This window comes from Notechis scutatus, chromosome 3, assembly GCF_049901735.1.
Source record: "Notechis scutatus isolate UNSWTSFEM ecotype Mainland chromosome 3, rNotScu1.2, whole genome shotgun sequence".
Taxonomy (NCBI): domain Eukaryota; kingdom Metazoa; phylum Chordata; class Lepidosauria; order Squamata; family Elapidae; genus Notechis; species Notechis scutatus.
This window is the reverse complement of record NC_142011.1, coordinates 127,367,756-127,381,810: the sequence shown is the minus strand read 5'-3', so window position 1 is coordinate 127,381,810 and position 14,055 is coordinate 127,367,756. Positions and strand designations below refer to the sequence as shown.

The 14,055-nt window shown below is 37.3% G+C and overlaps 1 protein-coding gene across 5 annotated transcripts in view; it reads right to left on the bottom strand.

The window, feature by feature from the left end:
* Positions 1-1,107: 1,107 nt before the first annotated feature.
* Positions 1,108-14,055, bottom strand: part of BASP1 (brain abundant membrane attached signal protein 1) — a 66,446-nt gene continuing 53,498 nt past the window's right edge. For all 5 annotated transcript variants that reach the window (XM_087961169.1, XM_026673442.2, XM_087961168.1 and 2 more), the window contains exon 2: positions 1,108-2,781. In XM_087961169.1, the coding sequence (XP_087817295.1) occupies positions 2,053-2,772 (720 nt within the window). In that variant the 5' untranslated portion in view covers positions 2,773-2,781 and the 3' untranslated portion in view covers positions 1,108-2,052. The remainder of the gene's footprint in view (positions 2,782-14,055) is intronic.

The following is a 14,055-nucleotide window of genomic DNA, read 5'->3' as shown; positions in this document are numbered from 1 at the left end:
CGATATGTGGTTTTTCTTTTAGTTCATAAAATATCTACCCAGAGCATGAAGCAGGTATATATACTTAAATAGTTTTGTCTTTGTTATGCACTATGTCTTCAGAATTAGTAGCTCTTCCTCAATTTGGTGCCCTTTAGGTGTGTTAGATTTTGACTCCCTAATTCTTTAGCTAACAAGACCAAGAGAAATAGGTCTACTGTACCTTCAAAACATCAACTTTAGAAAAACTATAGACAGAAATCTCCAGATACATGTATATATAGATATACTTAGACATAATTTTCCATGCGATGAACAGATAGACTACCAAGTGATACTACTGATCATTTGATATTAGCAAATGATACTACTAAGAGCCACATTTGCTCTTGTCCAATGCCCAAGCAGGGTTAAAGAAGTACCTTTGATGTCCGGTCTTGCAGTCCTGCTGTTTTGAGCCATAGCATCACTAAAGAAATCAAATATGTCAGAGAGTCCAAGAGTCAAACTTGCTACTGCACATCATTGCTTCTATAGGAAACTTCTTTATCTCTTAGTTTTATCTGTGCAATGGACCATAAACAACTCCTAAAGCAGTTCCTGTCATAATTTTCATTTCTGACTGTACATGTGTTTTCTCTGATTCCCAACTACCCCAATCCATTTTCAATCCGTTTCTTTCCTCCTTTGCTTCGTTTTAATCTCAGCTTCTCTCTCTTTCTTGGGGACCTGTCTCAATCTGTCAACATTCTCAATAGCTTTGACTTTGCTAAATTCTGATTTGGAAAAGAGACACAAGGTCTCCTTTTAGAGGAATGTACTAGAATTAGATAGCCAGAAAGAAGGGAGAAGTACATACAGTGCTCACTAACAGTTTTATACTGTGTACGCTTTAGTTTAGTGAAGTTATCTATGTATTATGGAGTGAGAAGGTTTTGTTTTTCTGCTGGCTTGAGGAAGAACCTAATATTGATTTGGGCACAGAAAAAATTGACTGGACAAATTGGCTTCTGTTCCTAATCTGGGCCTCCCTGCTTTTAGTCCAGCACTTTAACCACTATACCACACTGGCTCGCTATTTGCAAGAGAAGTTAATCTAAATAAAATTGCAGCCGCTAACACCTGAAATGTTTTTTAAATTATTTAACTTTTATTACTGTTGCACCATTTATACAATTACATATAATTTCAATGCATCCATTGTACATTTTGCTTTTTCTTTTGTTTATTTCCAATGAGAGGTGACTTGGTGTCTGTGACACAGAATGGAAGAGAAACTGGAACTGCAATGAACGCAGATATTTTTTTTTTCATTTTCACTGACCAATAAACAGAACTACAGGTGCACTCAACCACAGACATGCATTAAACTCGTCATGAGAAATCTAGGTAGGCTAAGTAGGATGAGAATGCTTTTTTTAACTATTTTTTTAACTCCCAAAAATATTTGGGGAAGAAGAAGAATTGCAGGATTGGCATTGAGAAAAAATGTTGACAGCTAGGTGAGTTTTGTCTGAAAGTTGCCATTCATCCACTGCATAAAAAATACAAAATGATAAAGCCTGTAAATAAAATTTTTAAAGAACCCACAAGAAATACTGCTTTTATAAAGATTTGATTGGTCTGGCACTGGCCCAGAAGGCAGAATTAATCCTATCATTGCTCCTCCATCTCTCCTAGGAAAAAGGAAGGAAAAGATAAGTGGAGTGCATTTAGAGCAGGTCAGGAGGAAAAGGAAGAAAAGGAGTAGGAGAAAATAAAGAGGCATACTGCACTTTCAGACAATCTGGGTTGTCTTCTTAATGAAATGCAGAGATTTTTGGAAAGTTGGCAGAAACTATATTAGATATTTCCCCCACAAAAATACTATTTAGATTACCCCATGTCGACCATTCCCCCATCCCCCTTAACTTAATGGGATACTTCTTGCTTGCTTGCTTGCTTGTTTTCATGGGCAATACAGTTCAGCTACATAACAAGTTAGTAGAGCTGGGGAAAAAAAGATAATTAAAAAAAAGACACAGGTTGTTTTAAGTGGTTAATTTTGTTTTGTTTTGCAATAGGCTGTCCAATTTAATCCTTCACTGCTATGGTTTGATCCGAGTTTGCTGCTGGAGCTTCAGATGGTTTCGCTTCCTCTGGTGGGGCTGCAGGCTCTGAGGCCTTAGGAGTAGAACTAGGTGCTTCTGTTGTTGTTGGGGTCTCCTTGGAAGAAGGTGCAGCCTCGTTGCTGCTGCTGCTGGGTTTTGAGTCTGAAGCTTGGGCCACATCACTTTTAGTTTCTGGGACTGCAGGAGCCTCAGTCTTTTTGGCTTCCCCTTCCTCCTTGCCCTTGTCATCTCCTTTACTAGTAGCTGTGACCTCTGAAGGCTGGGAAGCTTTTGCATCACCACTGGGCTCTGAGGATTTCGGGGTGTCACTGCTGGTTGGAGGAGCATCTGAGCTCGGCTCCTCCTTAGAGGTTTCGGTGCTCTTCGGAGGCTCTGCCTTTGTGTCACCCTGAGTGTCTGGCTTCTCTGGTTCTGGCTTCTTCTGTTCTTCTGGGCTTACACCTTTCTCCCCTTCCTTCTCTTCCGTCTTATTGGCAGCTACCTGGGCATCTTTGTCTCCCATCTCCTCTTTGTTATTCTCCTTCACTTCTGCAGTCTCCGTGGTGGTCTGCTGGCTTGGCTCATTCTCTTTTGGAGCCTCCCCTTCCTCAGCTGTTGTCCCCTCAGCCTTCTTGTCTTTATCTTTGGTCTTTTCATCATTCACATTATAACCCTTCTTCTTCTTGCTCAGTTTACCTCCCATGGTGGAGCTCTGGAAATGAGAAAAAGGAGAAGGTCAACCTCCAAATACGGGTCACCAGTAAAATGAACACTACATTACTTTGTCCTTCTGACACAATATGCAAGCAATAAATAGAGAAGAGTGAGCTGCATCCAGAGTAAATTTCTCAATCATGTTTTTGATCTTTTGAAATAAATGAAATGAACTAGTCATCAATAATTCAATCCCATTTCATAAAAACAGAAGTAAACAAGACTGTTTCCGTCATGTTGTCCTATTAATGCAACCTGCTAAACTGTAAGCGCCTGTGTTCATCTATAAAGCTAAACCCAAAGCACATTATACTCAGTAGGATATGCAAACTCAGCCTGTATTTGAATGCAGTCCAGCCATTTTATACGTGCAAACTAAAGTAACATTTTCAGTATGATCTTATGCTGTACCACTTGAGTTGCTAGTGGATTTAATTTTGCCAGAAAGGGGAAATATTACATCTATTTATGATTAGTAAAACCATAATTTCACAGAGAAATGCAGATCCCTGGGCCCAAAATATTGTAAATCTCCATTCTGTAGAGATACATTGTCATGTCTTTCTTTAAAAATGTTTCTATTTCCTTTCTACAACTCTTAAATCTGGATAGCAGTAGCATTAGAAGACTATCTCTCTCCACAATAAACTTACTGAAGAAATAAACACCAATTCAGGATCCTATCCCTCTTCAAATGCCCTAGTACACATTTCCTATATTACCTTCTTTCATATACCATTCACACTATTTCACCTTAATATAATGAAGGAAAATTCCATTGCATTGTATAAAGAGCAATTGTTTACATTTTCTAAGTATAAACATATACAACGACATCTAAATAGGAATGGGCAATCTTACCCAGATCCTGAAAAAAGGCCTGCTTAATTTATCTTCATTTAATTTTTCCTCAGCCTTCCCACAGATGTTTACTAGAGTGAAACTTTCCAGGCATTGCAAACTGCACTCCAGGCAAATGAATTTCATTCTCTTATTTTAGATGGCCTTTTTTCATCTGAAAAATATTGGACAATTTCCCAAAGCTTATGTAATTCTGTAAATTTTATGAAGTTGCAGCCACATGCCATGTGTAACATGCTCCTTGCCTTGCTCCTACAGGATGCCAATCCTGACCATCCATCTAACCTCTAACCTCCATTCTGATATGATCTCAGTTAATAAACCAGAAAAATAAGTTGGAGCAGAGCACAGCAGAGAGAAGTAGGGAACATGTTGTAGCTATAAGCTTGGGATGATTGTCGGATCATAACTTCTGGGCGCATTAGTTCATGCATATTTATTCTTGCCTATATTTTCTGTAATTTAAAAGAGGAAAGATTTGCTTGTGGTTTCCCCTTGCATGCCTAACCATGTCTTAGGAAATAAAGATTTTCTAGCCATTTATACACTCACAAGCATTCATCTTTAGAAAAAAAAAATCAAAGGTAAATAGCTTGCTAGGAAAGATTTTAAATAATGCAGTGAATTTAAAATGGATCCCACGTCGACCCTTCCAAAAAGACACCCAGCCCACTTTGGTCAGGAAAATAGTTGCTAAAACCTAACAACATTAGTGCCGCTACATTTCATCCATGTAGGTCACTGTGAGTTTATTGCATAAACAACATGTTCATGCCCATCCAGTCACATTTCACTTCACTGTGGTTTTTGCAAATCAGCAAGAGCGATGTATTAAACAAAAGCGAGAGTTATATTTGCTTCCAGATAGTCGATCCCCAATTAAGCCTCTATTTGTTTGCCTGGTAATGGCTAGATAACGCAAATCAGCTTTTGTGCAAGGTGCCTATTTCTTCCCTCCCCTCCGCAGTTTATATCCCCAAAACAGGATGGACAACAGAAGCAGGTATAGTGCGAGCTGCCAGAAGATACTTTTCAACCTGACCATAAGTTATGCCATTATATTTGAATGCTAGTATTTTTTCACAAGAATGAAGGACACTCACACATTTAACTGAGATATAAAGAATCAGCCATGGGGGAGGAGTGCAGATGAGAGGAGCACTGAACATCTACCTGTTTGGGTTTTGTTTGGTATTGTTTTTAATGATCGTTGGATTAGACAGGGTCAGTTTTGTCCTCACCCAAAATACATTTCATTTCCATTCACATTTTGCTTTCATCTATTGATTCTACTAATTAGGTCCTGTTCAATGAGCTCAAATGTCCTTTTTGTGCCAAGCTACAATGAGCTGAGAAAATTCAATGTCTGCATGTAAGATGCATTTGAAGGGGTGGGGTGGGATATTGAGTCAAAAATAGAAAATGAAATAACATGGCAGTATAACACCACTTCTCTAATAATTCTCCAATGTACAGGCAATTGAAGTCCTCCTTTTTATGGGTATGTAGTGTACATTCAACAGGGTTGGGGCTTTGATCTTCTAGTCTCACTCAGTATGTTGAAACCTGTCACACTCACCATGTTGAAACCAGTTTCACTCACTATGTTGAAACCAGTTACTGTAACTGACTGAGACCAAAGCAAAAGAAGGGATTGAAATCTAGAAAGGATTCCTTAAACTGCCTTTTTCTTCCCAACTGGCAAATGACTGCAGCACAGATAATGCCTGTTTTTGTTTAATATATAAAAATATAATGTCAGGGTTTATTTATTTATTGTCCCTTTTTTCTGCATCTGCAGCAATTAATTAGCATGTGTTAAGCCAGTCAAGAAAAAAAACAACAACAACACAGTTGAGAAGTATTCCTATGTTATAGGTAGATGTGAGGAAGGAAGCATAACAGGAAAGGATGAGTATTCTGGGGGAAGATGGAGTGTTCTGGTTTTATAACACTGTGATCCCTAAAAAGAGGGTTGATCCCCTCTTTAATGTTTACAGCCAGTTCTTCTGTGAATTGAGGCTATCTCATTGAGCCTTTTAATTTTAGTTTTCCCAGATAATTATTAGGAGGAGTTAAGGAAGACATGAAAATTTATACCATAATCCTACTCCATAAAAATTTCCAACAAAATATGAGGACAGTTATTAGGTCTTTGTTCCATCAGACCAGTTTGAATTAGGAGTGCCATGGTTGTATTAATTCCTTAAAATGCATTTTTATATCTGTGAATTATTGAAGTGAGGTTTTCAATAGATGTTACATTACATTATGCACTACGGTAGGTGTTAAAAAAACACTGTTAAGGAAAAAATGGCTGCAGATCTTTTAAAAATATGAATGCCAGCTCATATAAACTCAGATTTCTCTACAGCACTAATCAGTCTATACTCATCCAATGAAGGATACAGAACAGATTATATTTTAAGTGCCTTTTAATTTACTGTTTAAAAATATATCCCATAATTGCCATTAAAAAGTCTAAAGCAAAAATGAATATTGCTGTTTTGTTTGTGCATTAAATACAGGAAGTCAACCAGGGTAGTATTAACTCATTTATGAGATATATTAACCGTCAATACCTGTAGGAATAGATACATAACAAACTAGCCCAACATGTTCAACAGATGGTTTCCTTTCTGTGGAAGAATAATTGCAATAATCCCTAGTCAACAGTATTTTTTCCCATGTTGAGTACCAGAAGAGTTGTAGTCTCTGGACATGCAAAGGGCAACAAGCTAGAGAGGGCTATGCCAGTCACTACCTTATATCAAGTGTTATGAAAAGGCTTAATTTAAATCAACTCGATTTAAATCATAATTTTTAAAGAGCAACTGTCACCTCTGTCCTGCTCCTCCTCTGACCCGCTGTTGACTTACCAACAGTCCCAATATTGCAGAATATACAGTCTCATGCTACATAACATGCTCCATTTCATGCTGAATAAAATAAACTATTAATATATCTTAAATAAATAGAAAACTATCTTTAGACAGATTTTTACTCCAAAGCATTTTATTAAAATAAATTTAATAAAAATAAAAAAAAAATCCAATTTAAATAAAAAAAATGATTTTTTTTTAAATCATCGATTTTTATCCACCCTGAACATACAGATAAGTGTCCAGATACAAACGAAGAACATTTTTTTCTATTTCTAATGGATTGGTAAAGGCAACATCTTGGCAAAGGTTGATAGTTGCTGTTTAAATCAAGAGCACAATCTGGACAGAAAAAGTTAAATCTACCTCCTGTCCAGACCACAATCCTAATCTTGATTTAAGGTCCTGGGGCTACTACTTAAAAATCACCAGATCTAAAAGCCCTTTTCCCAACTCCCATTTATTGCTTAACCTCTGGGTAGTAAAAGGCAAGAAAAACACCACTATTAAAAAAACCTGCAGGATTAAAAGAGAAGCATGATTATATCCATATACTTTTATTGACTAAGCTTTTGAGAAACTCACAGCTCCAACCCTCCACCACCAACTTTTCAATAAACTGTGGACCGAATTGGGATAGTTAAACTAGATAAACTTATTTATTTTATTCATTTGGTTTGTCAATCGCTTACAAGGTAATAGATAGAAGTATAAACATGAGTAAGAATGCAGGAAATAGGTACGAATAAATGGGGACAATAGGACAGGAACAGTAGGCATAATGCTGCACTTATGCACGCCCCTTACAGACCTTTTAGGAATGGGGTGAAGTCAATAGTGATTAGTTTGAGGTTAAAGGAGTGCCTAAGTATACAAATAAAACTTGCCTAAGTATTCAATAAAAAATACTTTGGTAAGCTGATTGAATGGTCATTCTTCCCACCTTGCCTTGTATCATCTTTGTGGTGGAAATGTCTAGAAAAAAATCACTGAAACGTTCTTTTTAAACAAAGGGAGCTTATCCTGCAAATCCTGCTAAGAGCTTCAACAATGTCCACATGGCAGCTTCTCCCATCATACTGCTGTACTAAGAGGACAAGAGGCAGCTCTTGTAAACCCACTCCTAAAAGTAATTCTGTGCTTAGGATTTAGGGTGGAACACTCACATACACTCAATACATCAGCCAATGAATGAAAGGGGAGGCTTCAAAAAAATTATTTGAAGGATTCTAGACTAGCTTCAGCAGATTCAGTAATGGCAGAAGAGCAGCTATAGACTAGTGAAGGGGACTGAATTTAGTGCAAAATGTTGCTGGAGTCAGAATCCACAGCCAAAGTGACAAGCGAGGAAGGCAGGGAAGGCCTTCAAATTACAGACATGCCTATCTAGGAAAGAACTGCTGAAGGGTCTTGGCACTGCATTTTTCTGGACTTTGGACCAGTGTGCTGAAAAAGAAAAATTCTTTCCTGCATTTTTGCTGTTTTGCCTTTTCAAATCCCTTATGATAAGCAAGGAGAACAGAATACAGGACTACTGGGGGAAATTATAGATCTTGCCAGTAAAACTCAGCAGTCATCTAAGCTTCAGGCCAGCTAGAAATCCTGTCTGAAACATGAAAGTTAAGAAACAGTTCCCTTCCTGTGGCAATTTCCTGACTTCGTTTTCTTCTTGTTGTTCTGGTTTGCTCTCACTTGTGGCTTGAGAGACCTACTCTTTTCACATATTCCTATCCCCCTGCCACCACTTTTTAATTTAATGTCCTAACTTGTCACAGAGGCTCCTTTCCACACACCAAGCCTTCCTTATTTTCACTTGTGCTTCCTGTCCCTCAGAGAACAAAATCAGCTTGAAGCTCCAACGTTGTTATTAAAGTCTAATTTCAGCAACTGTTGATGCAAAACTTTTGACAAAGGGAAGAGAGTTTACAATGTACATCTGTCACAAGCCAGCAGGAGGTCCTCTGCATGTTGTTACATGCGCAGAAGGCAGGCACGTCCTACCACAGAATATATATTTTAATTATTAACTGCAACTCTCTGGTCAAAATTCAAGTTACTCAGAGGATCTCTCTGAAGAGTGAGTAAAGGATCACTTTGCTGTGTTCTTACATTAGCTTCCAGAGCTATAAGGTTTAGTGAAAGATTTGTTGGGGGTTTATACAGTTATCACTGCCTGTATAGAAAACGTGGACGCTTCACCAGCTATCTCAGTGAAGAGAGCTATCGCAGCTTTGTTGCAACAGGGCAACAAACACCAAGCTCAACACTTGACAAAAGTTCTGTATTTGGGCCCATGTTGAATTAGGCCAAATGATACTGTAAAATCAGTGCGATTGAAAGTATCACCTTTCTTTCTTTGCACTCACTATTACACCATTACTCTTTTCAATACCAGCTTATTGAACTGGTGTCCAGTTCATGCATGGAAGCTGCATGAATACCCGTGGCTATTTTGTACATAATATGTACACCCCCATATTATGTCGTAAAATACTATATTATAGCAATACTTTTTCATGCATTTTAAAAACAAGCAGTAAAAGAGATGCCTGTGATCTCTTTTATATGTGCATATGCAAATATGCACATATTTACACATGAAAAGTTAGGTCAGAAAACTCTGTTTCTGCTCCTTTTTGGTATTTTCATCATATTATTGTGATAATATCTTTTCTGGCTCTCAGCAATTGAAAAAAAATACTGAAAGCAATCAGCTCCAAAACGTTGCCTACACATAAATCTCAATTAATCAGTAATGCTTGGATTCATACATCAAACTAAGCAGACCATAGTATAAGCTTAGTGCAGAGAGTGTAACCCGGATTTTTGCTTTTCTCACTTACAACAATGTACCAATCTCCAGTGCCTTTATATACTTTTTATAACTCTACTGACTTCACTGTTTATTTAACAGAAGGTGACTTTAATAATTCAATGTAAATGATTACAGTAATTTTTACTTTAATAATTCAATGTAAATGATTAAAGTAATTATTGCTTTAATAATTCAATGTGCTATACTGTCCTGAAAAAATTACTGTTGCCAATAGGTGTACATATTATTTGTCTATATCAATAACTGAACTTGGGAAATCTTCACTTTAAGCATTCACAATCTTCTTTTGTGAAAACCATTTTGCAGCCCAACCTGTGTAATCTTAGTTTATTGATTACTTGTTTACTAGAGAAAAACACCAAGAAAATAACATTATTTTTAAGTCCATAGGAGTCCATTATTAGGAACAGCTGATCATCTCAAAATCATACAGCTTTTAGCTATGTTACTTTAGGTTAAGATGCAGGCAAATTGTTCTTTAAACACCCTTCTGCAACCTAGGTTTTGGGAGAGGCTATCTGTTCTTAAATAATTGCAGCCAGGATGTAAAATGACTACAAAAACTAAGTTGACAATAGTTCCTACAAAACCCTTAACCCTAAATTTTTTGGGTGAATTATTTTCTGCCCACATTTTACCTTGGTTTGGAAACTACAGTGTGTTCCATTAATTTTCTAAATTTTACTCATGGAAAATTTCATTCCTTTCAAATATTACTTGTTAACTATGGAGTTCAACAGATAAATACAACCCCTGGAAACAGAATCCTTCATTGGAATGTTCAATATCCTCTGGAGGCAGTTGTTCCAGTATCTATAATTAAATCTGAATTCCAGATTTAAAAATGCTGAGATCTAATTGTGTAGCCTTTATAGGCAAAGCATTCCATTTCCCATCATCTTTGAACCCATATTTGTCTTCAGCTCAGGTCACTGTCCCTCCTGCTTTTATCAAAAGTTGACTGGCTTACAGCAGAATTCATAGGAACAAAAGATGGAAGTATTTTTGTGCGGTCACAATGCAAACTCCAACTCTTTTGTATATCCATGCAGTATCACAACAAACATATAAAAGAGTGAGAGGTCACTATGTGATGCTGGTCTTATCATCTGCCCTCCTTCATAAATTGTCCCATTCAAACTGACCCATAAAATGGAAAGGTATTCTTCCAGTACTTTTCTATACAGCAGTCTACTACCTCTTACAGATTATATCAATACATCATTGTGCAAAAGAACTAATTATATTGTGCTTACTTTTATATCTAATCCACATTTCTGACAAATGACAGTTTGCTGCATAATTTTCAACAACCAATTATGGTTTGCCACAAAGTAGAAATAGAAGCTTCTAATCTGTTTCCCTGACATGAATAAAAAGAAGAAAGCAGTACAAGGAATACATCACTATTTATGCCTTCTCACCTTCATAATGGCTGTAAAAAAAACAACCCACACAATTCCTACATCCTGGAACTACCTTGGAAGAATCTTTCTCCATTATCATCAAGGTAAGTTTTGCTTCCCAGGATGTTGATGGTTCAATGGTAATTAAGCAATAGCAGCAAGTATGTGACACAGAAAGGAGACTGTTGTTGCATGTGGAAATCATGTGATGATTGTAAATGTATTTTTTAATCATTTCCGATTTCAGCTCTAAAAGCCAGCTCATCTAGAACAAACCACTGATGTTCTCAAAATGCAACAGGAAAATATAGGTTATTAAAAGAAAAAAGAAGAAGAAAAAAGCCCAACTTTTCTAAGTAGTCTTGTAATAAGAGTTTTTAAATGATGATGGTGGAGGAGGGAGGAGGGAGGAGGGAGGAGGGAGGAGGAGGAGAAGGAGAAGAGAAGAAGAAGAAGAAGAAGAAGAAGAAGAAGAAGAAGAAGAAGAAGAAGGAGGAGGAGGAGGAGGAGGAGGAGGAGGAGAGGAGGAGAGGAGGAGGAGGAGGAGAAGAGGAGAGGAGGAGAGGAGGGAGGAGAAGAAGAAGAAGAAGAAGAAGAAGAAGAAGAAGAAGAAGAAGAAGAAGAAGAAGAAGAAGAAGAAGAAGAAGAAGAAGAAGAAGAAGAAACAATGAAGTAGAGATACTGACAAAGTCCACTAAAATACAGAATTATAATCATATCTTAATCTAGTTTGTTGTATAAACCCCCATCCATATGGGTACTTTTGTCCTATCTAAGAGACAAATTGGTTGATTTAAATGTCACTATCAGGATCTTTTACCTTTTAATCACCTGTTCTTAATATAACCATGCTGGCATCAAGACTTCATGCTAATGTTATCCAGGAAGAAGATCCTTCAAACTGTATTACAATGCTTAACTTTTACAGAAAATTATGCCAAGAGTCTGGACTTTTAATAGAGGAAGTTTACAATGACAGGATGTCCCCAGTGATTTCCTAACAAGATAAGGGATTGTTTTCTGTTAACTGACTAAAACATAGGTTATATTTCATATTCCAGATGCTAGGTGCTATAAAACCTCACGTCAATTAATACTGATTGGGTCTCCAAATGTTTTAGAAATAGTTCTTGTTGTTATTTGCAGCAGATTTAAAAACAAGATGATTACATATCACTGGCAAAAAAAGACAAAATGGAATAAACACATCTTTTTATGTATTCTAATAACATAATTAATAAATAGAAAAAAATCTACTTCTAACTTTTAAAAGTTGATAAGCACGGGAGTTTTTTATACATTCTATTGGACCACCTGCCTGAAGGCCTAAAGCCCTGGTGGCATAGTGATTAGAATGCAGTATTGCAGGCTAATTCTGCTGACTGCCAGCAGTTCGATCCTGACAGGATCACAGTTGCCCCATCCTTCCAAGGTGAATAAAATGAGGAGTCAAATTGTTGGGGGCAATATATTGACTTTGTAAATCACTTAGAAAGGGCTGCAAAGCACTATGAAGTGGTATATAAGTCTAATACTATTGCTAAATGTACAGGTAGGCCTTGACTTACAAGAGGAGTCACTTTGGGACCATTCCAAGTTAGGACAGAACCCCAAAAGCTACTTGTGACCCAATTCTATAGTTCTGATAAAGACACAATTATCCCATAGTCATTTACATACAGTTATATGCTTGGCTACTGGCTCACCTTTATAGCTGATTAAAACATTTAATGGTCACATGACTAATTTACAATGTTTTTTGCTGATTTCTACCCTTCCTTTCCCAGCAAAACACACCTATAGGAATACATTAATTCATTCACTTAATGGCCATGGCATCTAATGCAAAAAAATAATAATCATCATAAAATCAAGTCTGGTCACAAGGGTGCTTCAACTTATGACTGTCATGATTTATGACAGAAATTCCAAGTTCCATTTCTTGTAATTCAAGGATTACCTGGAATTTTATCTTGTAAATGTATAAATCATGACTGGGGCTAAATCCTATCTTTCAATATCTTTCTTTTCTTTCTTTTTAAGTAAAGGTAGGCTTTTACCCTTAACTTTGCATATGTCGGTCTCAAATGTGCTAAATGAGCAATACCCAAATGAAATTTAAGGAAGAACAGGATTTCCAGAGGATAACAATTGTGCAATATATTTAAGGCTCTTATAGTTTCCCATGGAATCAAGTACATATGTGTGAGGATAAATTACTCACTGTGGAAATTGGATCACCTTGGAACTTACTAACTTACTTACAGATAGCTTATAATAGTGTTACTATTAGGCTATTTCTTTTGTTATTATGGGAATTATATTATTTGTGTCACACTCTCATGACATCATGCAAATGATATGCAGTATGTCATTCATGTCATTTGCCCAGAAAATTTATGACATCATATTCATGCTAAATGGCAAAAATTATGACTCAATGAGAAGTGTAAGGTAATGGAACTGTGACCAATGACTTTAGTGAACTAATGATGGAAAAAAGGAAGGTCTAATGAATGATCCTACATACCTATCAGTTATCCTTGTTTTTCAACACAATAGGCATATTAACAAACTGCCATCTAAAGACCTTGCAAATTTAAAAATGTGAGAATAGAAATGCTCTAGCACAGGAGTGTCAAACTTGATTTCATTGAGGGCTGCATCAGGGTTGTGTTTGACTTTGGGGGGCTGGGTGGGCGTGGCCAAGATGGGCGTGGCCAATGTGACATCACTCGTGTTGGGAGCACCTGTGGTGGTCTGAGCTCCGTTTTTGCTGGCAGAGGCACTGTGGGCTGGTCCTTCAGTGTTTCCAGGGCAGCCCCACGGGTAAGATCTAAGCACCCCTCAGGCTGGATGCGGTCCGCGGGCCTTGAGTTTGACATCCCTGGTCTAGCCAAAATCATCATCTTGCAGATTTGTAGAGAACATCAAGCACAACACAGTTAACCTCTGCATTACAGAATAGCATAGAGGAACAAGATAGACAACCTCTCCTCAAAGAATTTGCAAACTATTTAAATGAGGAAGGAGAGGTTAAAGAGGGAAGGCAGAGGAGGAGAAGCAAGGTAACATAGCATGAACACGATTGGACACAATTACACAACCTAGGATTATATTAACTGGCTTCAAAACTCAACTTTTGTTGCTTTGTGACACTTATTTCCTATTATACATGCCAGTAGTGGGCTGCTGCATGGCTGGACTGGTTCGGATGAACTGGTAGTTGTGATCACTGGCTGGGCCCGCCCACCCACGCCTGTGCTATCCTTTCCATGTACAACTAA